Source organism: Oncorhynchus keta, chromosome 11 (genome assembly GCF_023373465.1).
Source record: "Oncorhynchus keta strain PuntledgeMale-10-30-2019 chromosome 11, Oket_V2, whole genome shotgun sequence".
Taxonomy (NCBI): Eukaryota; Metazoa; Chordata; class Actinopteri; order Salmoniformes; family Salmonidae; genus Oncorhynchus; species Oncorhynchus keta.
Genome location: NC_068431.1, coordinates 1,113,016 through 1,140,733, shown reverse-complemented (window position 1 = coordinate 1,140,733; position 27,718 = coordinate 1,113,016). Strand labels below are relative to the sequence as shown.

At 44.8% G+C, this 27,718-nt stretch overlaps 1 protein-coding gene across 1 annotated transcript; it reads left to right on the top strand.

The window, feature by feature from the left end:
• Positions 1–4,064: 4,064 nt before the first annotated feature.
• Positions 4,065–23,982, top strand: LOC118375462 (ras-related protein Rab-38). Its single transcript, XM_035762027.2, has 5 exons — positions 4,065–4,426; positions 4,627–4,792; positions 21,913–22,064; positions 22,165–22,293; positions 23,052–23,982. The coding sequence occupies exons 1-5, from the start codon at positions 4,355–4,357 to the stop codon at positions 23,202–23,204; spliced, it is 672 nt and encodes a 223-aa protein (XP_035617920.1). The 5' UTR covers positions 4,065–4,354; the 3' UTR covers positions 23,205–23,982.
• The last annotated feature ends 3,736 nt before the right edge of the window (positions 23,983–27,718 follow it).

Here is a 27,718-nt window from a genome sequence, read left to right as displayed (position 1 = left end):
TTCCCAATCCGGGGCCTCCACTTGTCTTTGATTGGGAATCATACTTAGGCAGCCTGTTTTTCTTAGTTGTGGGTAGATGTCTGTGTTAGTGGCCTGGCCCTAATCAGCTTCATGTTAGTTTAGGCAGCCTGTTTTTCCCCAGTTGTGGGTAGATGTCTGTGTTAGTGGGTAGATGTCTGTGTTAGTGGCCCCTAATCCCCATGTTAGATTAGGGCCTGTTTTCCACCTTAGTTGTGGGTAGATGTCTGTGTTAGTGGGTAGATGTCTGTGTTAGTGGCCCCAATCAGCCGGTTGTGTTTGTCTTTTCTCCAGCCAACCACGCTGCACCTTGGTCCCCAGTCCGGGGCCTCCCAGTCAGTAGAAAGGCCTTTTTATTTTACCAGGCAAGTCAGCATCCCAGTACCGGGGAACAAATTCTTATTTTCCCCTAGAACAGTGGGGCCTCAGGGGCAGAATGACAGGTCCCCAGCTCCGGGGCCTCCAGCAACGGTCCCCAGTACCCGGAGCCTCCTGAAACGGTCCCCACCCCTGGGGCCTGCTAAAAAACAAACGTATTTTATTTTTGGGTCCCCAGTCCTGGGCCTCCAGCACATGGTCCCCACCCAGGGCCCAGAGCATAGGTCTCCAGTGCCCAGGGGATTCCAGGCCCAGAGCATGGGCCCCAGAGCATAGTGGCCTGCTCAGAGCATGGTGATTCCCAGAGCTCCTGGGCCAGAGCCAGCGCATGGTCCCCAGCCCAGGGGCCTGCTCAGAGGGTCTCCAGTGCCCAGGGGCCTCCAGAGCATAGTGCCTCCAGCCCAGGGTGCCTGCCCAGAGCATAGTGTCCCCAGGGCCCAGGGGCCTGCACAGAGCTCAGAGGTCCCCAGTCCTGGGCCTGCAGTGAGGATTCCCAGAGCTCCGGGTGCCTGCTCAGAGCATAGTGATTCCCCAGTCCTGTGGCCTGCCCAGTGAGGATCCCAGGCCCAGGGGCCTGCCCAGAGCATAGTGATTCCCAGTGCCCGCCTTGGCCATAGTGAGAGGCTTTTATTCTCTATTTTGGTTAGGCTCAGGCATGTGATTCTAGGGCCCAGAGTGTGATTCATTCAGAGTTTCTTTATTTCTATGTTTTCTGTTTCTATGTTTTGTGCTGGCATATGGTTCTCAATCAGGGACAGCTGATTCACACAGTCTTTGATTGGGAATCATACTTAGGGCCCAGCCTGTTTTCCACCAGTGCCCAGATGTCTGTGTTCACACAGTGCCCAGATGTCTGTGTTAGTGGCCTGTATTAGCCCTAATCAGCTTCATGTTAGATTAGGCAGCCTGTTTTCCACAAAGCATAGTGATTGACACAGAGCTCAGAGCATGGTGATTCAGCCCAGAGCATAGTGATTCACACAAGTAGTTGTCTGTGATTAGTGGCCAGAGCATAGTGATTCACACAGGGCCCAGAGCTGATTCAGCTTCATGTTAGATTAGGCAGCCTGTTTTCCACCAGTTGCATGGGTAGATGTCTGTGTTCACACAGTGCCCAGATGTCTGTGATTCACACAGTGCCCAGATGTCTGTGTTAGTGGCCTGTATAGCCCTAATCAGCTTCACGGTTGTGTTTGTCTTTTCTTGTTTTTGTTCACACAGGGCCCAGACATTGTAAATAAAAAGCATAGTGATTCACACGCCAGAGCACGCTGATTCACCAGGGTCCCTGACGAGCGCATGGTGATTCACACAACCTCATAATGATTGACCCAGAGATGAAACTCCTCCCAGTCAGTACACAGAAGCTCAGAGCCTTTTATTTTACCAGGCAAGTCAGTTAAGAACAAATTCGTATTTTCACATGACAGCCTAGGAACAGTGGTGTTAACTGCCCCTGTTCAGGGGCAGAATGACAGAGCTCAGAGCCTTGATTCAGCTCAGGGGAGCTGGGACCTTCACGGTTACTAGTGATTCCACAGTGCCCAGAGCATAGTGATTACCCTGCCAGAGCATAGTGATTCACACAGGGCCCAGAAATAGAAGCATTTGATTCACACAGGGCCCAGAGCATAGTGATTCAACATCTGCTAATGAAGTGACAAATAGTGATTTGATTTGAATAGCATAAAAAAACAAATCTGGGGGTATTTTATTTTTGGGCTCTAAGATAAGGCCAAGTGCACGTAACACTGAGTGCAGTGAGCACATGTTAGGGATTCACACAGGGCCCAGAGCATAGTGATTCACACAGAGCTCAGAGCATAGTGATTCACACAGAGCTCAGAGCATGGTGATTCACACAGAGCTCAGAGCATAGTGATTCACACAGAGCTCAGAGCATAGTGATTCACACAGAGCTCAGAGCATAGTGATTCACACAGAGCTCAGAGCATAGTGATTCACACGGGGCCAGAGCATAGTGATTCACACAGGGCCCAGAGCATAGTGATTCACACAGTGCCCAGAGCATAGTGATTCACACAGGGCCCAGAGCATAGTGATTCACACAGAGCTCAGAGCATAGTGATTCACACAGAGCTCAGAGCATAGTGATTCACACAGAGCTCAGAGCATAGTGATTCACACAGAGCTCAGAGCATAGTGATTCACACAGGGCCCAGAGCATGGTGATTCACACAGAGCTCAGAGCATGGTGATTCACACAGGGCCCAGAGCATAGTGATTCACACAGGGCCCAAAGCATAGTGATTCACACAGGGCCCAGAGCATGGTGATTCACACAGGGCCCAGAGCATAGTGATTCACACAGGGCCCAGAGCATGGTGATTCACACAGAGCTCAGAGCATGGTGATTCACACAGAGCTCAGAGCATAGTGATTCACACAGGGCCCAGAGCATAGTGATTCACACAGTGCTCAGAGCATGGTGATTCACACAGAGCTCAGAGCATAGTGATTGAAACAGGACCCAAAGCATAGTGATTCACACAGGGCCCAGAGCATAGTGATTCACACAGGGACCAAAGCATAGTGATTCACACAGGGCCCAGATCATAGTGATTCACACAGGGCCCAGAGCATAGTGATTCACACAGGGCCCAGAGCATAGTGATTCACACAGGGCCCAGAGCATAGTGATTCACACAGGGCCCAGAGCATAGTGATTCACACAGGGCCCAAAGCATAGTGATTCACACAGGGCCCAGAGTATAGTGTTTCACACAGGGTCCAGAGCATAGTGATTCACAGAGGTCCCAGAGGAAAGTGATTTACACAGGGCCCAGAGCATAGTGATTCACAGAGGTCCCAAAGCATAGTGATTCACACAGGGCCCAGAGCATAGTGATTTACACAGGGCCCAAAGCATAGTGATTCACACAGGGCCCAGATCATAGTGATTCACACAGGGTTCAGAGCATAGTGATTCACACAGGGCCCAGAGCATAGTGATTCAGACAGGGCCCAAAGCATAGTGATTCACACAGGGCCCAGATCATAGTGATTCACACAGGGCCCAGAGCATAGTGATTCACAAAGGGCCCAAAGCATAGTGATTCACAAAGGGCCCAAAGCATAGTGATTCACACAGGGTCCAGAGTATAGTGTTTCACACAGGGTTCAGAGCATAGTGATTCACAGAGGTCCCAGAGGAAAGTGATTTACACAGGGCCCAGAGCATAGTGATTCACAGAGGTCCCAGATCAAAGTGATTCACACATGGCTCGGAGCATAGTGATTCACACAAGGCCCAGAGTGATAGAATTGTTCTGTATCCATATGGCCGAGAGGTTTTCCTGCTCAGGGGTAAATACTGGCCATCTTGGGATGTTGTAAGATTCAGTGATTGTAGTGGACTGTAAGCTACTTGTATTAGAGGAGCCGTAATGGCAGCCGGTCACAGTGATTGTAGTGGACTGTAAGCTACTTGTATTAGAGGAGCCATAATGGCAGCTGGTCACAGAGCCGGTATTGTTGGTTAACAACCAGATGATGTTCTTTACAATCTCCCGTGACGCAGCCATGACATCTCAACATGAATGTGCCTCTCACGAGCTTCCTAGCGTGTGTCTCCCTCCCCGAGGCACGAGGCGATACCAGAGCTGCTGCTCCTGGGTCACATGTTCCCCTGCAGCTAGGCATTCCTCCCTACCGGGTGTGTGTGTGTCTTTGTGTGTGTGTGTGTGTGTGTGTGTGTGTGTGTGTGTGTGTGTGTGTGTGTGTGTGTGTGTGTGTGTGTGTGTGTGTGTGTGTGTGTGTGTGTGTGTGTGTGTGTGTGTGTGTGTGTGTGTGTGTGTGTGTGTGTGCTTGCGAGAAGAGAAGAGCAGAGAGGAGAGGAGAGAAGAAAGGGAACTGCTATTTAAAACGAAATTTCGAACCAAACACACCTTCTAAACATATAATTAAACTACGGGGGGGGACAGTACCTCAAACTGGCATGACCAACCAACGACTTCCTCTGTTTTCCACCGTCGGGATGCAGAACCCCGGGAAGGAACACCTGTACAAGGTAACCTCATATTTATATTTTCAACGTATTTATTAAGTTATTGTGATAAGATAGATATTTTGAATGAAATGTCTTGTGATTTAGGCCTATAGTGGAGAATGATGGGTGACGTTGTGCTTTGACAATTTCTACTGATTTCTAATAGAGGAGGATGATGATGATGATGATGATGAGGGTCTGCTTGTGTTCTGTGTTTCCAGGTGTTGGTGATCGGGGACTTGGGTGTGGGGAAGACCTCCATCATTAAGCGGTATGTCCATCAGACTTACTCCACCAACTACCGAGCCACCATCGGCGTGGATTTCGCCCTGAAGGTCCTGAACTGGGACTCTGAGACGGTCCGGCTACAACTTTGGGACATAGCCGGTAGGATAGACTGCTCCTTATCTAGCCTACTAAGTAATCACGCTTCTTATCTCAACTTCTGTTGTGCTTGTATGCCTCTCTATCAATTAAAGCTATCGCCATCAATTAGAACGCGTATTTATCCAAACATTTACATTTACATTTACATTTAAGTCATTTAGCAGACGCTCTTATCCAGACCTTTTTGCCGACTTCGTTCATACAAGAAAAAAGTTATTTATATGGTTAACAGCTGTTGGGCAACACGACATCTTATTGGGGAAAAACTATTGTTATTCTATTTGAGGCACTGAGAAACCATTGAGAATGAATTGTTGAATGACTGTCTTGTATTATATTAATTTAAAAAAAATGGACAGGTGGGAATGATAATGTACGCTACAGGGTCAACAGTATGTGGACACCCCTTCAAAATGAGTGGATTTGGCTATTTCAGCCACACCAATTGCTCACAGGTGTATAACATTGAGGACGCAGCCATGCAATCTCCATAGACAAACAAGTAAACTGGCCTCACTGAAGAGCTCTTTGACTTTCAACGTTTAAAGTTCTAGCGCTTCACAATAACACCTTTCCAACAAGTCACTCAAATTTCTGCCTCGCTAGAGCTGCCCTGGTCAACTGTGCTGTTATGCTGTTATGTGAAGTGGAAACCTCTAGGAGCAACAACGGCTCAGCCGCGAAGTGGCAGGCCACACAAGCCAACAGAACGGGACCTCAGAGTGCTGAAGAACGTAGTGCATAGAAATCGTCTGTCCTCAGTTACAACACTCACTACCGAGTTCCAAACTGCCTCTGGAAGTAACGTCAGCACGAGAACGTCGGGAGCTTCATGAAATGCGTTTCCATGGCTGAGCAGACGCACACAAGCCTAAGATCACCACGCGCAATGCCAAGAGTCGGCTGGAGTGGAGTAAAGCTCACCGGTATTGGACTCTGGAGCAGTGGAAACGCGTTCTGTGGAGTGATAAATCACACTTCACCAACTGGCAATCCAACGGACAAACCTGGGTTTGGTGGATGCCAGGAGAACGCTACCTGCCCCAATGCATAGAGCCAACTGTAAAGTTTGGTGGATGAGGAATACTGGTCTGGGGCTGTTTTTCATGGTAGGCACCTTAGTTCCAGGGAAGGGAAATCTTAACTCTATAGCATACGGACAAACCTGGGTTTGGTGGATGCCAGGAGAACGCTACCTGCCCCAATGCATAGAGCCAACTGTAAAGTTTGGTGGATGAGGAATACTGGTCTGGGGCTGTTTTTCATGGTAGACACCTTAGTTCCAGGGAAGGGAAATCTTAACTCTATAGCATACAATGGCATTCTAGATGATTCTGTGCTTCCAACTTTGTGGCCATTTCCTGTTTTTGCATGACAATCCCCTTTGCACAAAGGTCCGTACAGAAAAGGTTTGTCGAGATCGGCGTGGAAGAACTTGACTGTCATGCAGTCCTGACCTCAACCCCATTGAACACCTTTGGGATGAATTGGGACACCGACTGAGAGCCAGGCCTAATCGCCCAACATCAGTGCCCAACAACACCTCTTTTGGCTGAATGGAAGCAAGTCCTCGCAGCAATGTACCAACATGTAGTGGAAAGCCTTCCCAGAAGAGTGGAGGCTGTTATAGCAGCAAAGGGGGGACAAACCTCATATCAATGGCCATGATTTTGGAATGAGATGTTCAACGAGCAGGTGTCCACATACTTTGTATTGTGAACAAGAAGAGAGCCTAGGCTGCATTTAAGTACAATATGGAATGTGGAGTTGCAGCATCTTAATATGTAACATGTGTTCATCACTCCATCACCACTAGCTGTGGTTCCATCAGAGTTCATGGATCAGAGTTGAAGAGTTCAGAAACTCTGTATTTTATGTAGCGTATGACTTTCCTCTCCTCTCCTCTCCTCTCTCTGTCTCTCCCTCTCTCTCTCCCTCTCTCTCTCTCTCTCTCTCTCTCTCTCTCTCTCTCTCTCTCTCCCTCTCTCTCTCTCTCTGTCTCTCTCTCTCTCTCTCTCTCTCTCTCTCTCTCTCTCTCTCTCCCTCTCTCTCTCTCTCTCTCTCTCTCTCTCTCTCTCTCTCTCTCTCTCTCTCCCTCTCTCTCTCTCTCTCTCTCTGTCTCTCCCTCTCTCTCACGGTTCATCTATCTCGTGGAGGTATTGGTGGGATCATGTGAGCCCATGTGAGGGAGGTTTAAGGGCAAGTCACAGTAGAACCATTGTAAACACACACACACACACACACACACACACACACACACACACACACACACACACACACACACACACACACACACACACACACACACACACACACACACACACACACACACACACACACACACACACACACACATACACACACACACACAGTACTTGTCTCACTTCCTACCTGTCTGCCGATAACTGTCTTTACAGCCTTGGCTGTCTGTTCATGAACAATACAATATTACTATATCAACTTTTTATCCCATCAAAACTCCTGTGACACTAATGACAATACAAAAAGAAAAGGTTTGTCACAACAGACAGACAGACAGACAGACAGACAGACAGACAGACAGACAGACAGACAGACAGATAGACAGACAGACAGATACTCTCTTTTGAGTCAGTTATGACAGCAGTTTTTTTTACACAACAACCAGGGCCTGAAATACAACCTCTGTTCCCTTTCCTCTTCTCCACCTCTATCGTTGTTCCCTTTCCTCTTCTCCACCTCTATCGTTGTTCCCTTTCCTCTTCTCCACCTCTATCGTTGTTCCCTTTCCTCTTCTCCACTTGCCACCACTACACCAGACCATACTAGACTACCCCAGACCACACTACACCAGACCATACTAGACTACCCCAGACCACACTACCCCAGACCACACTACACCAGACCACACTACACCAGACCACACTACACCAGACCACACTACACCAGACCACACTACCCCAGACCACACTACACCAGACCACACTACACCAGACCATACTAGACTACCCCAGACCACACTACACCAGACCATACTAGACTACCCCAGACCACACTACACCAGACCATACTAGACTACCCCAGACCACACTACACCAGACCATACTAGACTACCCCAGACCACACTACACCAGACCATACTAGACTACCCCAGACCACACTACACCAGACCATACTAGACTACCCCAGACCACACTACACCAGACCATACTAGACTACCCCAGACCACACTACACCAGACCACACTACACCAGACCACACTACACCAGACCATACTAAACTACCCCAGACCACACTACACCAGACCATACTAAACTACCCCAGACCACACTACACCAGACCATACTAGACTACCCCAGACCACACTACACCAGACCATACTAGACTACCCCAGACCACACTACACCAGACCATACTAGACTACCCCAGACCACACTACACCAGACCATACTAGACTACCCCAGACCACACTACCCCAGACCACACTACCCCAGACCACACTACACCAGACCACACTACCCCAGACCACACTACCCCAGACCACACTACCCCAGACCACACTACCCCAGACCACACTACCCCAGACCACACTACACCAGACCACACTACACCAGACCATACTAGACTACCCCAGACCACACTACCCCAGACCACACTACACCAGACCACACTACCCCAGACCACACTACACCAGACCATACTAGACTACCCCAGACCACACTACACCAGACCATACTAGACTACTAGACTAAACACAGAGAGTTGACTAAACACAGAGAGTTGACTAAACACAGAGAGTTGACTCTAAACTCAGAGAGTTGACTAATCTCAGAGAGTTGACTAATCTCAGAGAGTTGACTAAACACAGAGAGTTGACTAAACACAGAGAGTTGACTCTAATCTCAGAGAGTTGACTAATCTCAGAGAGTTGACTCTAAACTCAGAGAGTTGACTAAACACAGAGAGTTGACTAAACACAGAGAGTTGACTAAACACAGAGAGTTGACTCTAAACACAGAGAGTTGACTAAACACAGAGAGTTGACTCTAAACACAGAGAGTTGACTAAACACAGAGAGTTGACTCTAAACTCAGAGAGTTGACTAAACACAGAGAGTTGACTCTAAACTCAGAGAGTTGACTAAACACAGAGAGTTGACTCTAAACTCAGAGAGTTGACTAATCTCAGAGAGTTGACTAATCTCAGAGAGTTGACTAAACACAGAGAGTTGACTAAACACAGAGAGTTGACTCTAATCTCAGAGAGTTGACTAAACACAGAGAGTTGACTCTAAACTCAGAGAGTTGACTAAACACAGAGAGTTGACTAAACACAGAGAGTTGACTAAACACAGAGAGTTGACTCTAAACTCAGAGAGTTGACTAATCTCAGAGAGTTGACTAATCTCAGAGAGTTGACTCTAAACTCAGAGAGTTGACTAATCTCAGAGAGTTGACTCTAAACTCAGAGAGTTGACCTAACTCTCAGAAGTTGACTAATCTCAGAGAGTTGACTAATCTCAGAGAGTTGACTCTAAACTCAGAGTTGACTCTAAACTCAGAGAGTTGACTAATCTCAGAGAGTTGACTCTAATCTCAGAGAGTTGACTAATCTCAGAGAGTTGACTAATCTCAGAGAGTTGACTAATCTCAGAGAGTTGACTCTAAACTCAGAGAGTTGACTAATCTCAGAGAGTTGACTAATCTCAGAGAGTTGACTAAACACAGAGTTGACTAATCTCAGAGAGTTGACTAATCTCAGAGAGTTGACTCTAATCTCAGAGAGTTGACTCTAAACTCAGAGAGTTGACTAATCTCAGAGAGTTGACTAATCTCAGAGAGTTGACTCTAATCTCAGAGAGTTGACTAATCTCAGAGAGTTGACTAATCTCAGAGAGTTGACTAATCTCAGAGAGTTGACTAATCTCAGAGAGTTGACTAATCTCAGAGAGTTGACTAATCTCAGAGAGTTGACTCTAAACTCAGAGAGTTGACTCTAAACTCAGAGAATTGACTCTAAACTCAGAGAGTTGATTAAACACAGAGAGTTGACTCTAAACTCAGAGAGTTGACTCTAAACTCAGAGAGTTGACTCTAAACTCAGAGAGTTGACTAAACACAGAGAGTTGACTAATCTCAGAGAGTTGACTAATCTCAGAGAGTTGACTAATCTCAGAGAGTTGACTCTAAACACAGAGAGTTGACTAAACACAGAGAGTTGACTAAACACAGAGAGTTGACTCTAAACTCAGAGAGTTGACTAATCTCAGAGAGTTGACTAATCTCAGAGAGTTGACTAAACACAGAGAGTTGACTAAACACAGAGAGTTGACTCTAATCTCAGAGAGTTGACTAAACACAGAGAGTTGACTCTAAACTCAGAGAGTTGACTAAACACAGAGAGTTGACTAAACACAGAGAGTTGACTAAACACAGAGAGTTGACTCTAAACTCAGAGAGTTGACTAATCTCAGAGAGTTGACTAATCTCAGAGAGTTGACTAATCTCAGAGAGTTGACTCTAAACTCAGAGAGTTGACTCTAAACTCAGAGAGTTGACTCTAAACTCAGAGAGTTGACTCTAAACTCAGAGAGTTGACTAAACACAGAGAGTTGACTCTAAACTCAGAGAGTTGACTAATCTCAGAGAGTTGACTCTAAACTCAGAGAGTTGACTAATCTCAGAGAGTTGACTCTAAACTCAGAGAGTTGACTAATCTCAGAGAGTTGACTCTAAACTCAGAGAGTTGACTCTAAACTCAGAGAGTTGACTAATCTCAGAGAGTTGACTAATCTCAGAGAGTTGACTCTAAACTCAGAGAGTTGACTAATCTCAGAGAGTTGACTAAACTCAGAGAGTTGACTAATCTCAGAGAGTTGACTAATCTCAGAGAGTTGACTAATCTCAGAGAGTTGACTAATCTCAGAGAGTTGACTAATCTCAGAGAGTTGACTCTAAACTCAGAGAGTTGACTAATCTCAGAGAGTTGACTCTAATCTCAGAGAGTTGACTAATCTCAGAGAGTTGACTAATCTCAGAGAGTTGACTAATCTCAGAGAGTTGACTTCAAACACAGAGTTGACTCTCCCTCACCCTGATAAATCCGACCACAACTCCATCCTCCTGATTCCTGCTTACAAGCAAAAATTAAAGCAGGAAGCACCAGTGACTCGGTCTATAAAAAAGTGGTCAGATGAAGCAGATGCTAAACTACAGGACTGTTTTGCAGCACAGACTGGAATATGTTCCGAGATTCTTCCGATGGCATTGAGGAGTACACCACATCAGTCACTGGCTTTATCAATAAGTGCATCGAGGACGTCGTCCCCACAGTGACTGTGCGTACATACCCCAATCAGAAGCCATGGATTACAGGCAACATCCGCACTAAGCTGGGAAGGGGAGTCCGGGAAGTCAGGCGCAGGAGAGTGAACTTGGTATAAACTGAGCAGTTTAATGAATATACAAAAACTCAGAAAATCCAAATCTACTAAATAAAATAAGAGGCATGCAAAACCCGTCGCACACCAGAACATAACTTGCACCAATACATACAACAAACAACCACAGACAAGGACATGAAGGGAAACAGAGGGTTAAATACACAATACACTAGACCACACTAGACTACACCAGACCATACTGGACTACACCAGACCAGCCTAGACCAGACTAGACAGACCAGACAGACCAGACTAGACAGACCAGACAGACCAGACAGACCAGACTAGACAGACCAGACTTGACAGACCAGACAAGACCAGACGAGACAGACCAGATTAGACCAGACTAAACTACAACAGACCATACTAGACTACACCAGACCATACTAGACTACAATAGACAGACGAGACCGATCTGATTAGATTACACCAAACCAGAAAGATCACACTAGACTATACCAGACTACACTAGACTACACCAGACCATACTAGAGTACACCAGACCAGACTAGACTACAATAGACAGACCAGACAGATCTGACTAGATTACACCAAACCAGAAAGATCACACTAGACTATACCAGACTACACCAGACCAGACTAGACTACACCAGACCACACTAGACTACACCAGACCATACTAGAGTACACCAGACTACACCAGACCAGACTAGACTACACCAGACCATACTAGACTACACCAGACCATACTAGACTACACCAGACCATACTAGACTACACCAGACCATACTAGACTACACCAGACCAGACTAGACTACACCAGAACAGACTAGACTACACCAGACTAGACTACACCAGACCAGACTAGACTAGCCCAGACCAGACTAGACTACACCAGACCATACTAGACTAGCCCAGACCATACTAGACTACACCAGACCAGACTAGACTAGCCCAGACAATACTAGACTACACCAGACCAGACTAGACTAGACCAGACCAGACTAGACTAGCCCAGACCAGACTAGACTACACCAGACCAGACTAGACTACACCAGACCAGACTAGACTACACCAGACCAGACTAGACTAGACCAGACAAGACCAGACTAGACTACACCAGACCAGACTAGACTACACCAGACCAGACTAGACTAGACTACACCAGACCAGACTAGACTAGCCCAGACCATACTAGACTACACCAGACCAGACTAGACTACACCAGACCAGACTAGACTAGACTAGCCCAGACCAGACTAGACTACACCAGACCAGACTAGACTAGACTACACCAGACCAGACTAGACTAGACCAGACCAGACCAGACTAGACTAGACTAGACTAGACCAGACCAGACTAGACTACACCAGACCAGACGAGACTACACCAGACCAGACTAGACTAGACTAGACTACACCAGACCAGACTTGACTAGACTACACCAGACCAGACTAGTCTACACTAGACCACACCAGACTACACCAGACCAGACAGACCAGACTAGACAGACCAGACTTGACAGACCAGACAAGACCAGACTAGACAGACCAGACAGAACAGATGAGACAGACCAGACTAGACCAGACTAAACTACAACAGACCAGACTAGACTACACCAGACCATACTAGACTACACCAGACTAGTCTACAATAGACAGACCAGACAGATCTGACTAGATTACACCAAACCAGACAGACCACACTAGACTATACCAGACTACACTAGACTACACCAGACCATACTAGAGTACACCAGACTACACTAGACTACACCAGACCATACTAGAGTACACCAGACTACACTAGACTACACCAGACCATACTAGAGTACACCAGACTACACTAGACTACACCAGACTACACTAGACTACACCAGACCATACTAGAGTACACCAGACCATACTAGAGTACACCAGACTACACTAGACTACACCAGACTACACTAGACTACACCAGACTACACTAGACTACACCAGACCATACTAGACTAGCCCACACTACACCAGACCATACTAGAGTACACCAGACCATACTAGAGTACACCAGACTACACTAGACTACACCAGACTACACTAGACTACACTAGACTACACCAGACCATACTAGACTAGCCCACACTACACCAGACCATACTAGTCTACACTAGACCACACTAGACTACACTAGACCACACTAGACTACACCAGAACAGACTAGACTACACCAGACCAGACTAGACTAGCCCAGACTACACCAGACCATACTAGACTAAACTAGACAGAACAGACCAGACAGACCAGACTAGACAGACCAGACAGACCATACTAGACCAGACTAGACAGACCCGACTAGACAAACCAGACAGACCAGACAAGACCACACCAGACATAAATAGACTACACCAGACCAGACTAGACTACATCAGACAATACTAGACTACACCAGACCATACTAAAGTCTAAAGTCTAAAGTCTTTGGAAGCCAAGTTAATAAACAGGTCACTGACCATTTCAAATCCCACCGTACCTTTCCAAGCTGGTCATGGGTGCACCTCAGCCACGCTCAAGGTACTAAACAATATCATAACCGCAATTGATAAAAGACAATACTGTGCAGCCGTCTTCATCGACCTGGCCAAGGCTTTCAACTCTGTCAATCATTGTATTCTTATTGGCAGACTCAACAGCCTTGGTTTCTCAAATGATTGTCTCGCCTGGTTCACCAACTACTTCGCAGACAGAGTTCAGTGTGTCAAATCAGAGGACCTGTTGTCCGGACCTCTGGCAGTCTCTATGGGGGTACCACAGGGTTCAAAATACTCTTTTCTCTGTATACATCAATGATGTCGCTCTTGCTACTGGTGATTCTCTGATCCACCTCTACACAGACTACACCATTCTGTATACATCTGACCCTTCTTTGGACACTGTGTTAACTAACCTCCAAACGAGCTTCCGTGGCCTCCAACCGCTCTTAAATGCTAGCAAAACCAAATGCATGCTTTTCAACCATTCGCTGCATGCTCCCGTCCGCCCGACTAGCATCACCACTCTGGACGGTTCTGACCTAGAATACATGGACAACTACAAATACTTAGGTGTCTGGCTAGACTGTAAACTCTACTTCCAGAGTCATATTAAACATCTCCAATCCAAAATTAAATCTAGAATCGACTTCCAATTTCACAACAAAGCCTCCTTCACTCACTCATGCCGCCAAACTTACCCTAGTAAAACTGACTATCCTACCGATCCTCGACTCAGCGATGTCATCTACAAAATAGCTTCCAACTCAGCGAATTGGATATAGTCCGTTTTGTTACCAAAGCACATTATACCACCCACCACTGCGACCTGTATGCTCTAGTCGGCTGGCCCTCGCTACATATTCGTCCCCAGACCCACTGGCTCCAGGTCATCTATAAGTGTTTGCTAGGTAAAGCCCCACCTTATCTCAGCTCACTGGTCACGATAACAACACCCACCCGTAGCACGCGCTCCAGCAGGTATATCTCACTGATCACCCCAAAAGCCAACACTTCCTTTGGCCGCCTTTCCTTCCAGTTCTCTGCTGCCAATGACTGGAACTATTTGCAAAAATCGCTGAAGCTGGAGACATATTTCCCTCACTAACTTTAAACATCAGCTATCTGAGAAGCTTACCGATCACTGCAGCTGTACATAGTCTATCGGTAAATAGCCCACTCAATCTACCTACCTCATCTCCATATTGTTTTTATTTACTGTGCTACTCTTTTTGCACACCAGTATCTGCTCATCTATCACTCCAGTGTTAATCTGCTAAATTGTAATTACTTTGCTACCATGGCCTATTTATTGCCTTACCTCCTCATGCACACAGTGTATATAGACATTTTTTCTATTGTGTTATTGACTGTACGCTTGTTTATTCCTTGTGTAACTCTGTGTTGTTTCTGTCGCACTGCTTTGCTTGATCTTGGCCAGGTCTCAGTTGTAAATGAGAACTTGTTCTCAACTAGCTTACCTGGTTAAATAAAGGTGAAATAAAGAAATTAATAAAAATAAACTAGACCATACTACACCAGACTAGACTACACCAGACCAGGCTAGACTACACTAGACCAGACTAGACTACACCAGACCAGGCTAGACTACACTAGACCATACTAGACTACACCAGACCAGGTTAGACTAGACCAGACCAGGCTAGACTACACCAGACCAGGCTAGACTACACCAGACCAGGCTAGACTACACTAGACCAGACTAGACCAGACTCAGACCTGCAGAATATGCTGCTTCACTAGGCCTAGCCTATGTAATGACTGGGAATGTGAAGACTGTTGTTAATTCACTCTGGAATGGGTCTGTTGAAGATGGAATGTGGTGACTGTTAACTCACTCTGGAATGGGTCTGTTGAAGATGGAATGTGGAGACTGTTAACTGTCTCTGGAATGGGTCTGTTGAAGATGGAATGTGGAGACTGTTAACTGTCTCTGGAATGGGTCTGTTGAAGATGGAATGTGGAGACTGTTAACTGTCTCTAGAATGGGTCTGTTCTAGATGGAATGTGGAGACTGTTAACTGTCTCTGTAATGGGTCTGTTCTAGATGGAATGTGGAGACTGTTAACTGTCTCTGGAATGGGTCTGTTCAAGATGGAATGTGGAGACTGTTAACTGTCTCTGGAATGGGTCTGTTCTAGATGGAATGTGGAGACTGTTAACTGTCTCTGGAATGGGTCTGTTCTAGATGGAATGTGGAGACTGTTAACTGTCTCTGTAATGGGTCTGTTCTAGATGGAATGTGGAGACTGTTAACTGTCTCTGGAATGGGTCTGTTCAAGATGGAATGTGGAGACTGTTAACTGTCTCTGGAATGGGTCTGTTGAAGATGGAATGTGGAGACTGTTAACTGTCTCTGGAATGGGTCTGTTCAAGATGGAATGTGGAGACAGTTAACTGTCTCTGTAATGGGTCTGTTCTAGATGGAATGTGGAGACTGTTAACTGTCTCTGGAATGGGTCTGTTCAAGATGGAATGTGGAGACTGTTAACTGTCTCTGGAATGGGTCTGTTCAAGATGGAATGTGGAGACTGTTAACTGTCTCTGGAATGGGTCTGTTCTAGATGGAATGTGGAGACTGTTAACTGTCTCTGGAATGGGTCTGTTGAAGATGGAATGTGGAGACTGTTAACTGTCTCTGGAATGGGTCTGTTCTAGATGGAATGTGGAGACTGTTAACTGTCTCTGGAATGGGTCTGTTGAAGATGGAATGTGGAGACTGTTAACTGTCTCTGTAATGGGTCTGTTGAAGATGGAATGTGGAGACTGTTAACTGTCTCTGGAATGGGTCTGTTGAAGATGGAATGTGGAGACTGTTAACTGTCTCTGGAATGGGTCTGTTGAAGATGGAATGTGGAGACTGTTAACTGTCTCTGGAATGGGTCTGTTGAAGATGGAATGTGGAGACTGTTAACTGTCTCTGGAATGGGTCTGTTGAAGATGGAATGTGGAGACTGTTAACTGTCTCTGGAATGGGTCTGTTGAAGATGGAATGTGGAGACTGTTAACTGTCTCTGTAATGGGTCTGTTGAAGATGGAATGTGGAGACTGTTAACTGTCTCTGGAATGGGTCTGTTGAAGATGGAATGTGGAGACTGTTAACTGTCTCTGGAATGGGTCTGTTGAAGATGGAATGTGGAGACTGTTAACTGTCTCTGGAATGGGTCTGTTCTAGATGGAATGTGGAGACTGTTAACTGTCTCTGGAATGGGTCTGTTGAAGATGGAATGTGGAGACTGTTAACTGTCTCTGTAATGGGTCTGTTCTAGATGGAATGTGGAGACTGTTAACTGTCTCTGGAATGGGTCTGTTCTAGATGGAATGTGGAGACTGTTAACTGTCTCTGGAATGGGTCTGTTCTAGATGGAATGTGGAGACTGTTAACTGTCTCTGGAATGGGTCTGTTGAAGATGGAATGTGGAGACCATTAACTGTCTCTGGAATGGCCACTAATATAACCACATTATCCACTGATTTGCTGTTAGTCCCCTAGGCAACAGAATGGAATCAGCTGTAGCTAGCTGAATGTTTTTAAGAGTACAGTCATGGCCAAAAGTTTTGAGAATGACACAAATATACATTTTCACAAAGTCTGCTGCCTCAGTTTGTATGATGGCAATTTGGATATACTCCAGAATGTTATGAAGAGTGGTCAGATGAATTGCAATTAATTGCAAAGTCCCTCTTTGCCACAAAAGGATGAGCTGACATCATGTCAGTGATTCTCTCGTTAACACAGGTGTGAGTGTTGACGAGGACAAGGCTCGAGATCACTATGTCATGCTGATTGAGTTCGAATAACAGACTGGAAGCTTCAAAAGGAGTGTGGTGCTTGGAATCAATGTTCTTCCTCTGTCAACCATGGTTACCTGCAAGGAAACACGTGCCGTCATCATTGCTTTGCACAAAAAGGGCTTCACAGGCATGGATATTGCTGACACCTTTTTTTCACCTTTATTTAACCAGGTAGGCTAGTTGAGAACAAGTTCTCATTTACAACTGCGACCTGGCCAAGATAAAGCATAGCAGTGTGAACAGACAACACAGAGTTACACATGGAGTAAACAATTAACAAGTCAATAACACAGTAGAAAAAAAAGAAAAAGAAGAGAGTCTATATACAATGTGTGCAAAAGGCATGAGGAGGTAGGCGAATAATTACAATTCAGCAGATTAACACTGGAGTGATAAATGATCAGATGGTCATGCACGGGTAGAGATACTGGTGTGCAAAAGAGCAGAAAAGTAAATAAATATAAACAGTATGGGGATGAGGTAGGTAAATTGGGTGGGCTATTTACCGATAGACTATGTACAGCTGCAGCGATCGGTTAGCTGCTCAGATAGCTGATGTTTGAAGTTGGTGAGGGAGATAAAAGTCTCCAACTTCAGCGATTTTTGCAATTCGTTCCAGTCGCAGGCAGCAGAGAACTGGAAGGAAAGGCGGCCAAATGAGGTGTTGGCTTTAGGGATGATCAGTGAGATACACCTGCTGGAGCGCGTGCTACGGGTGGGTGTTGCCATCGTGACCAGTGAACTGAGATAAGGCGGAGCTTTACCTAGCATGGTTGATTTAGCATGGACCTAAATCAACCATTTATCGGATCATCAAGAACTTCAAGGAGAGCGGTTCAATTGTTGTAAACAAGGCTTCAGGGCGCCCAAGAAAGTCCAGCAAGCGCCAGGTCCGTCTCCTAAAGTTGATTCAGCTGTAGGTCAGGGCACAACCAGTACAGAGCTTGCTTAGGAATGGCAGCAGGCAGGTGTGAGTGCATCTGCACGCACAGTGAGGCGAAGACGTTTGGAGGATGTTCTGATGTCATGAAGGGCAGCAAAGAAGACACTTCTCTCCAGGAAAAACATCAGGGACAGACTGATATTCTGCAAAAGGTTGTAATGCAGAGACAGAGTTCAATGCTGTGCGTCTTTTACTAGCACCAACGCACCACAGGGTGCTCACAAAAGTAACGTTCCCAAACACAGGGGAAAAAATACAATGGGTTACAATGAAATAATCAGGTACAGGGATTGGACTGCTGAGGACTGGGGTAAAGTCCTTTTCTCTGATGAATCCCCTTTCCGATTGTTTGGGGCATCCGGAAAAAAGCTTGTCCGGAGAAGACAAGGTGAGCGCTACCATCAGTCTTGTGTCATGCCAACAGTAAAGCATCCTGGGAAAATTCATGTGTGGGGTTGCTTCTCAGCCAAGGGAGTGGGCTCACTCACAATTTTGCCTAAGAACACAGCCATGAATAAAGAATGGTACCAACACATCCTCCGAGAGCAACTTCTCCCAAAACATCCAGGAACAGTTTGGTGACGAACAATGAATTTTCCAGCATGATGGAGCACCTTGCCACAAGGCAAAAGTGATAACTAAGGTCAAGGGTCAACACTGCAAATATTGACTCTTTGCATCAACTTCATGTAATTGTCAATAAAATCCTTCGATACTTATGAAATGCTTCTAATTATACTTCAGTATTCCATAGTAACATCTGACAAAAATATCTGAAGTCACTGAGGCAGCAAACTTAATATTTGTGTCATTCTCAAAACTTTTGGCCATGACTGTAGTAGCTACACTCATCACTAAGGAACACCAGCAAGACTGAGAAGTCCTGCCTGAGACATGGAGGATAATGGAGGATAATGTTCCTTGGCAGTCCTGTCTGAGACATAGAATATAATGTTGCTGAGCAGTGCTGAGACATAGAAGATAATGTTACTGAGCAGTCCTGAGACATAGAAGATAATGTTACTGAGCAGTCCTGAGACATAGAAGATAATGTTGCTGAGCAGTGCTGAGACATAGAAGATAATGTTACTGAGCAGTCCTGAGACATAGAAGATAATGTTACTGAGCAGTCCTGAGACATAGAAGATAATGTTACTGAGCAGTCCTGAGACATAGAAGATAATGTTACTGAGCGGTCCTGAGACATAGAAGATAATGTTACTGAGCGGTCCTGCCTGAGACATAGAAGATAATGTTACTGAGCGGTCCTGAGACATAGAAGATAATGTTACTGAGCGGTCCTGAGACATAGAAGATACTGTTACTGAGCAGTCCTGAGACATAGAAGATAATGTTACTGAGCGGTCCTGCCTGAGACATAGAAGATAATGTTACTGGGTGGTCCTGAGACATAGAAGATAATGTTACTGAGCGGTCCTGAGACATAGAAGATAATGTTACTGAGCAGTCCTGCCTGAGACATAGAAGATAATGTTACTGAGCGGTCCGGAGACATAGAAGATAATGTTACTGAGCGGTCCTGAGACATAGAAGATAATGTTACTGAGCAGTCCTGAGACATAGAAGATAATGTTACTGAGCAGTCCTGAGACATAGAAGATAATGTTACTGAGCAGTCCTGAGACATAGAAGATAATGTTACTGAGCGGTCCTGAGACATAGAAGATAATGTTACTGAGCGGTCCTGAGACATAGAAGATAATGTTACTGAGCGGTCCTGAGACATAGAAGATAATGTTACTGAGCAGTCCTGAGACATAGAAGATAATGTTACTGAGCGGTCCTGCCTGAGACATAGAAGATAATGTTACTGAGCGGTCCTGAGACATAGAAGATAATGTTACTGAGCGGTCCTGAGACATAGAAGATAATGTTACTGAGCAGTCCTGAGACATAGAAGATAATGTTAGTGAGCGGTCCTGAGACATAGAAGATAATGTTGCTGAGCAGTCCTGAGACATAGAAGATAATGTTACTGAGCGGTCCTGAGACATATAAGATAATGTTACTGAGCAGTCCTGCCTGAGACATAGAAGATAATGTTACTGAGTGGTCCTGAGACATAGAAGATAATGTTACTGAGCAGTCCTGAGACATATAAGATAATGTTACTGAGCAGTCCTGAGACATAGAAGATAATGTTACTGAGCAGTCCTGAGACATATAAGATAATTTTACTGTCTCCTGAGACATAGAAGATAATGTTACTGAGCGGTTCTGCCTGAGACATAGAAGATGATGTTACTGAGCGGTCCTGAGACATAGAAGATAATGTTACTGAGCAGTCCTGCCTGAGACATAGAAGATAATGTTACTGGGCGGTCCAAAGACATAGAATATAATGTTACTGAGCAGAGTCCTGAGATATAGAAGATAATGTTACTGAGCAGTCCCGAGACATAGAAGATAATGTTACTGAGCGGTCCTGAGACATAGAAGATAATGTTACTGAGCGGTCCTGAGACATAGAAGATAATGTTACGGAGCCGTCCTGAGACATAGAAGTTAATGTTACAGCGGTCCTGAGACATAGAAAAGTTAATGTTGCTGAGCGGTCCTGCCTGAGACATAGAAGATAATGTTACTGAGCGGTCCGGAGACATAGAAGATAATGTTCACGGAGCCGTCCTGAGACATAGAAGTTAATGTTGCTGAGCGGTCCTGCCTGAGACATAGAAGATAATGTTACTGAGCGGTCCTGAGACATAGAAGATAATGTTACTGAGCGGTCCTGAGACATAGAAGATAATGTTACTGAGCTTTGTGCCCTGAGACATAGAAGATAATGTTACTACCATTGGTTTTGTGCTGCTACCTGAGCGGTCCTGAGACATAGAAGATAATGTTACTGAGCAGTCCTGAGACATAGAAGTTAATGTTGCTGAGCGGTCCTGCCTGAGACATAGAAGATAATGTTACTGAGCGGTCCTGAGACATAGAAGATAATGTTACTATATTGTGTGGTCCTAAGACATAGAAGATAATGTTACTGAGCAGTCCTGAGTCATTGAAGATAATGTTACTGACTTGTCCTAGACATAGAAGATAATGTTACTGAGCAGTCCTGAGACATAGAAGATAATGTTACTGAGCAGTCCTGAGACATAGAAGTTAATGTTGCTGAGCGGTCCTGCCTGAGACATAGAAGATAATGTTACTGAACGGTCCGGAGACATAGAAGATAATGTTACTGAGCAGTCCTGAGACATAGAAGATAATGTTACTGAGCAGTCCTGAGACATAGAAGATCATGTTAGTGAGCGGTCCTGAGACATAGAAAATAATGTTACTGAGCGGTCCTGCCTGAGACATAGAACCCAATTGTCATCCTTTGATCACAAGGATGTCCTCTTGGTCTAATAGTGAACATTTCTGGTTACCGTGTGGGTGAAAATGGTTCAAATCCCAAAAGTTACAATAACAGTATATCTCTGTCTCTGTCTCCCCTGTAGGTCAGGAGCGGTTTGGGAACATGACCCGTGTGTACTACCGAGAGGCCATGGGCGCGTTCATCGTGTTTGACGTGACACGGCCCACTACCTTCGAAGCCATCACCAAGTGGAAGGAGGACCTGGACTCTAAACTCATGCTGACCAACAGAGAGGTGGGTGCAGGACAGTGAGTTGGTTCTACCATGGTAAAGGACTATTCAAATCATCCTGTTCATACATCACCTTCTTGTCTTTTACCTCTCTATTGGACAGAGCATCGCCACGGTCCTATTGGCTAATAAATGTGATCAGGGGCGGGAGGTTCTGACCAATAACGGCGTGAAGATGGACCAGTTCTGTAAAGACAATGGCTTTGTGGGCTGGTTCGAGACCTCAGCCAAGGTGGGAACACAAACACACACATACGCACCCATGTGCACACACACATGCACACACATACGCACCCATGTGCACACACACATGCACACACATACGCACCCATGTGCACACACACACAGAAAACATGCACAACAGCTTTGTGGGGTGGTGTCCTCATTCAGCCACCCTCTATGGGCCTTACTCCCCCCTATCTGAGATATCTACTGCAGCCCTCATCCTCCACATACAACACGTCGTTCTGCCAGTCACATTCTGTTAAAGGTCCCCAAAGCTCACACATCCCTGGGTCCCTCCTCTTTTCAGTCCAAATCATATCCAACCAATTGAATTTACCACAGATGGACTCCAATCAAATTGTAGAAACATCTCAAGGATGATCATTGGAAACAGGATGCACCTGAGCTCAATTTCAAGTCTCATAGCAAAGGGACGGAATACTTATGTAAATAGGGTATTTCTGTTTATTTTTTATTTTTATGAATTTACAAAGATTTCTAAAAACATGTTTTCGCTTTGTAATTATTGTATATTGTTTGTAGATTAATGAGGAAAAATATAATTGAATCAAGTTTAGAATAAGGCTGTAAAGTAACACAATTTGCAAAAAGTGAAGGGGTCTGAATACTTTCTGAATGCACTGTGAGGATCACATTTTCATACAATGTGTTTATAACTGAACCATGTTAACGTAGCGCCTGTTTTTGTTTAACAACAGACTCTGAAACTACTCTTAACCTTGTTGTTTTACCGTGTCCCTTTAGGAGAACACCAACATCAGCGAGGCAGCCAACTTCCTGGTGAAACACATCATGGCTACAGAGAATGATTTCCTAAAGTCAGTGGTCCCAGACACCATCTCTCCAAAACTAAATGACTCACAACCTGTGACCTGCTCTGCCTGCTACAAACCATAGCTAGACAACTCACAACCTGGGACCTGCTCTGCCTGCAAACCATAGAGGGAGGAGAGGAGGAGAGGACTGGGGATGATGTGAAGGGAGGAGAAGATAGGAAGAGAAAACTGGTTCAAACTAATAGAGGAAGGAGAGGAGGAGAGGGTGAAGAGAGGAGAGGAGACAGACCCTGGAGGAGAGTAAGAGGGAGTGGAACGGGGCTATGCTGGTCCTCTGTTGTTCAATTTGTAGAGTGCTTCTAACACCAGGGTAGTGGGTTCAATTCCAGGGACCACTCATACGTAAAATGTATACACGCATGACTGTGAGTCGCTTTGGATAAAAGTGTCTGCTAAATGTAATATATTATTATTATTATATTGGGGAGCAGAGATGATGATTGAATGTCACTGCAACTTCCCTCCATATCCACCTCTCCAGAAGACAGAGGCGCTGATTTCAAAACATCCTCTTCTCCTCGATCCTTGGCGCTCCATTTACGCATTAATGCGCAATTTCGTGTTTCAAAGCTGATGGAGTGATAATTAGACCCCTTATAGATATTATTATTATATAACCACTTCAGCCAGCAAGGCTGCAAGCTTCAGAGCGAAGTGATATCCCAACACGCACTGCGATATGTTTGGAGTTTGCACAATTTTATACAAAATAATTGGGGAGGGCGTGCCTAATTATATGTCATGAAAGTTTGTTTATGTCTGATTTGGAGACTTGACACATGTAACAGATGAAATACCTCCCAAATTAAATGTTTACTGAGGTTATTCATATGCATTCAGAGAGTATTCAGACCCCTTCCTTTTTACACATTTTGTTACGTTACAGCCTTATTCTAAAATGGATCAAATTACATTTCTTCATTAATAAACCTTCACACAATACCTTATAATGACAAAGCCAAAACAGGTTTTTAGAACATTTTTGCAAATGTTTTCAAAATAAAAACCTTATTTGCATAAGTATTCACACCCTTTGCTATGAGACTCAAAATGTTGCTCGGGTGTTGTTTCCATTGATCATCCTTAAGAAACATCCTTGAGATGTTTCTACAACTCGCTTGGAGTCCACCCGTGGAAACTTAAATTAATTGGACATGATTTGGAAAGGCACACACCTGTCTATATAAGGTCCCACAGTTGACAGTGAATGTCAGAGCGAAAACCAATCCATGAAGTCGAAGGAATTATCCGTAGAGCTCTGAGACAGGATTGTGTTGAGACACAGATCTGGGGAAGGGTACCAAAACATTTCCGCAGCATTGAAGGTCCCTAAGAACAACGTGGCTTCGATCATTCTGAAATAAAGTTTGGAACCACCAAAACGCCCGGCCAAACTGAGCAATCGGGGGAGAAGGATCTTGGTCAGGGAGGTGACCAATAAGGTGACCAATAATGGTCACACTGACAGAGATACAGAGTTCCTCTGTGAAGATGGGAGAACCTTCCAGGAGGACAACCATCTCTGCAGCACTCCACCAATCAGGCCTTTATGGCCAAACAGAAGCCACTCCTCAGTAAAAGGCACATTACAGCCCGCTTGGAGGTTGCCAAAAGGCAGCTAAGAGAAACAAGATTCTCTGAGCAAAGTGCAGAGATATTCTTGATCCACTCTTTATCGGGCCTTTTCTATTTTTTTATTTAACCTTTATTTAACTAAGCAAGTCAGTTAAGAACAAATTCTTATTTTCAATGAAAGCCAAACCCTAACTCAGATGATGCTGGGCCAATTGTGCGCTGCCCTATGGGCCTCCCAATCACTGCCGGTTGTGATAAAGCCTGGAATCGAACCAGGGTCTGTAGTGATGCCTCTAGCACTGCGATGCTGAGTAACCAGACGGAAGGCACATGACAGCCCGCTTGGAGTTTGCCAAAAGGCACCTAAAGACTTTCGGACCATGAGAAACAAGATTCTCTGGTCTGGTGAAACCAAGATAGAACTCTTTGGATAGAATGCTCTGCGTCACATCTGGTGGAAACCTGGGACCATCCCTACGGTGAATCATGGTGGTGACAGCATCATGCTGTGGTGATGTTTTTCAGCGGCAGGGACTGGGGGACTTGTCAGAATCGAAGCAAAGATGAACAGAGAAAAGTACAGAGAGAGCCTTGATGAAAACCTGCTCCAGAGTGTTCAGGACCTCAGACTGCGGCTGAGGTTCACCTTCCAACAAGACAATGACCCTAAGCACACAGCCAAGACAATGCAGGAGTGGTTTCGGGACAAGTCTCTGAAAGTCCTTCAGTGGCCCAGCCAGAGCTCGGATTTGAACCCGATCGAACATCTCTGAAGAAACCTGAAAATAGCTGTTCAGCAACACTCCCCATCCAACCTGAGCATGAAAGGAGCTGCAGAGAGGAATGAGAAACTCCCCATATACAGGTGTGCCAAACTTGTTGCGTCAAACCCAAGAAGACTCGATGCTGTAATCGCTGCCAAAGGGGTTTCAACAAAGAACTGAGCAAAGGGTCTGAATAAAATGTACAAACATTTCTAATAACCTGTTTTTGGTTTGTCATTATGGGGTATTGTGATGTCATTAAGGGGTATTGTGATGTCATTAAGGGGTATTGTGATGTCATTATGGGGTATTGTAATGTCATTAAGGGGTGTTGTGATGTCATTAAGGGGTATTGTAATGTCATTAAGGGGTATTGTAATGTCATTATGGGGTATTGTGATGTCATTATGGGGTATTGTAATGTCATTAAGGGGTGTTGTGATGTCATTAAGGGGTGTTGTGATGTCATTAAGGGGTATTGTGATGTCATTAAGGGGTATTGTGATGTCATTAAGGGGTATTGTAATGTCATTAAGGGGTATTGTGATGTCATTAAGGGGTATTGTGATGTCATTAAGGTGTATTGTGATGTCATTATGGGGTATTGTAATGTCATTAAGGGGTGTTGTGATGTCATTAAGGGGTATTGTAATGTCATTAAGGTGTATTGTGATGTCATTAAGGGGTATTGTGATGTCATTAAGGGGTATTGTAATGTCATTAAGGGGTGTTGTGATGTCATTAAGGGGTGTTGTGATGTCATTAAGGGGTATTGTGATGTCATTAAGGGGTATTGTGATGTCATTAAGGGGTGTTGTGATGTCATTAAGGGGTGTTGTGATGTCATTAAGGGGTGTTGTGATGTCATTAAGGGGTGTTGTGATGTCATTAAGGGGTATTGTGTGTGGATTGATGAGGGGAAAAAACAATGCAATCAATTTTAGAATAAGGCTGTAAAAGGGGAAAAGGGGGTCTGAATACTTTCTGAATGCACTAGGACACATCAGTTACTGTTACCGTGATACAGTTGAATTGGGAAGTTTACATACACCTTAGCCAAATACATTTAAACTCAGTTTTTCACAATTCCTGACAGTTAATCCCAGTAAAAATTCCCTGATTTAGGTCAGTTAGGATCACCAATTTATTTTAAGAATGTGAAATGTCAGAATATCTTTTTAATTTTTTATTTCACCTTTATTTAATTAACCAGGTAGGCTAGTTGAGAACAAGTTCTCATTTACAACTGCGACCTGGCCAAGATAAAGCATAGCAGTGTGAACAGACAACACAGAGTTACACATGGAGTAAACAATTAACAAGTCAATAACACAGTAGAAAAAAAGGGGAGTCTATATACATTGTGTGCAAAAGGCATGAGGAGGTAGGCAAATAATTAAAATTTTGCAGATTAACACTGGAGTGATAAATGATCAGATGGTCATGTACAGGTAGAGATATTGGTGTGCAAAAGAGCAGAAAAGTAAATAAAGAAAAACAGTATGGTGATGAGGTAGGTAAATTGGGTGGGCTATTTACCGATAGACTATGTACAGCTGCAGCGATCGGTTAGCTGCTCAGATAGCTGATGTTTGAAGTTGGTGAGGGAGATAAGTCTCCAACTTCAGCGATTTTTGCATGTCGTTGAAAACCTGCTCCAGAGTGTTCAGGACCTCAGACTGCGGCTATAGTAGAGAGAATTATTTTTTTCAGCCTTTATTTCTTTCATCACATTCCCAGTGGGTCTCAAGTTTACTCAATTAGTATTTGGTAGCATTGCTGTAATGAATTTCCTCCTCTTCTTCCGAAGAGGAGAGGCGAAACGTATCAGAGGACCAATACGCGGCGTGGTAATTGTCCATGGTTCTTTTTAATACGTTAAGGTACACATGAACAACTGACTACAAAAAAACAAGAAATGTGAAAACTCAAAACAGTCCTATCTGGTGCAACGACAGAGACAGGAACAATCACCCACAAACACACAGTGAAACCCTAAGTATGATTCTCAATCAGAGACAACCAATGACACCTGCCTCTGATTGAGAACCATACTAGGCCGAAACATAGAAATTCCCAAAACCTAGAAAAACAAACATAGACTGCCCACCCAACTCACGCCCTGACCATACTAACTAAATACAAAACACAGGAAATAAAGGTCAGAACGTGACAGTACCCCCCCAAAGGTGCGGACTCCGGCCGCAAAACCTTGACCTATAGGGGAGGGTCTGGG

Excerpts from the sequence above, each read along its gene's own strand:
- LOC118375462 (XM_035762027.2), top strand. The coding sequence starts at position 4,355 with ATGACCAACCAACGACTTCCTCTGTTTTCCACCGTCGGGATGCAGAAC. Across the intron at positions 4,793-21,912 it reads ACAACTTTGGGACATAGCCG|GTCAGGAGCGGTTTGGGAAC; the intron begins GTAGGATAGACT and ends TCTCCCCTGTAG. Across the intron at positions 22,065-22,164 it reads TCATGCTGACCAACAGAGAG|AGCATCGCCACGGTCCTATT; the intron begins GTGGGTGCAGGA and ends TCTATTGGACAG.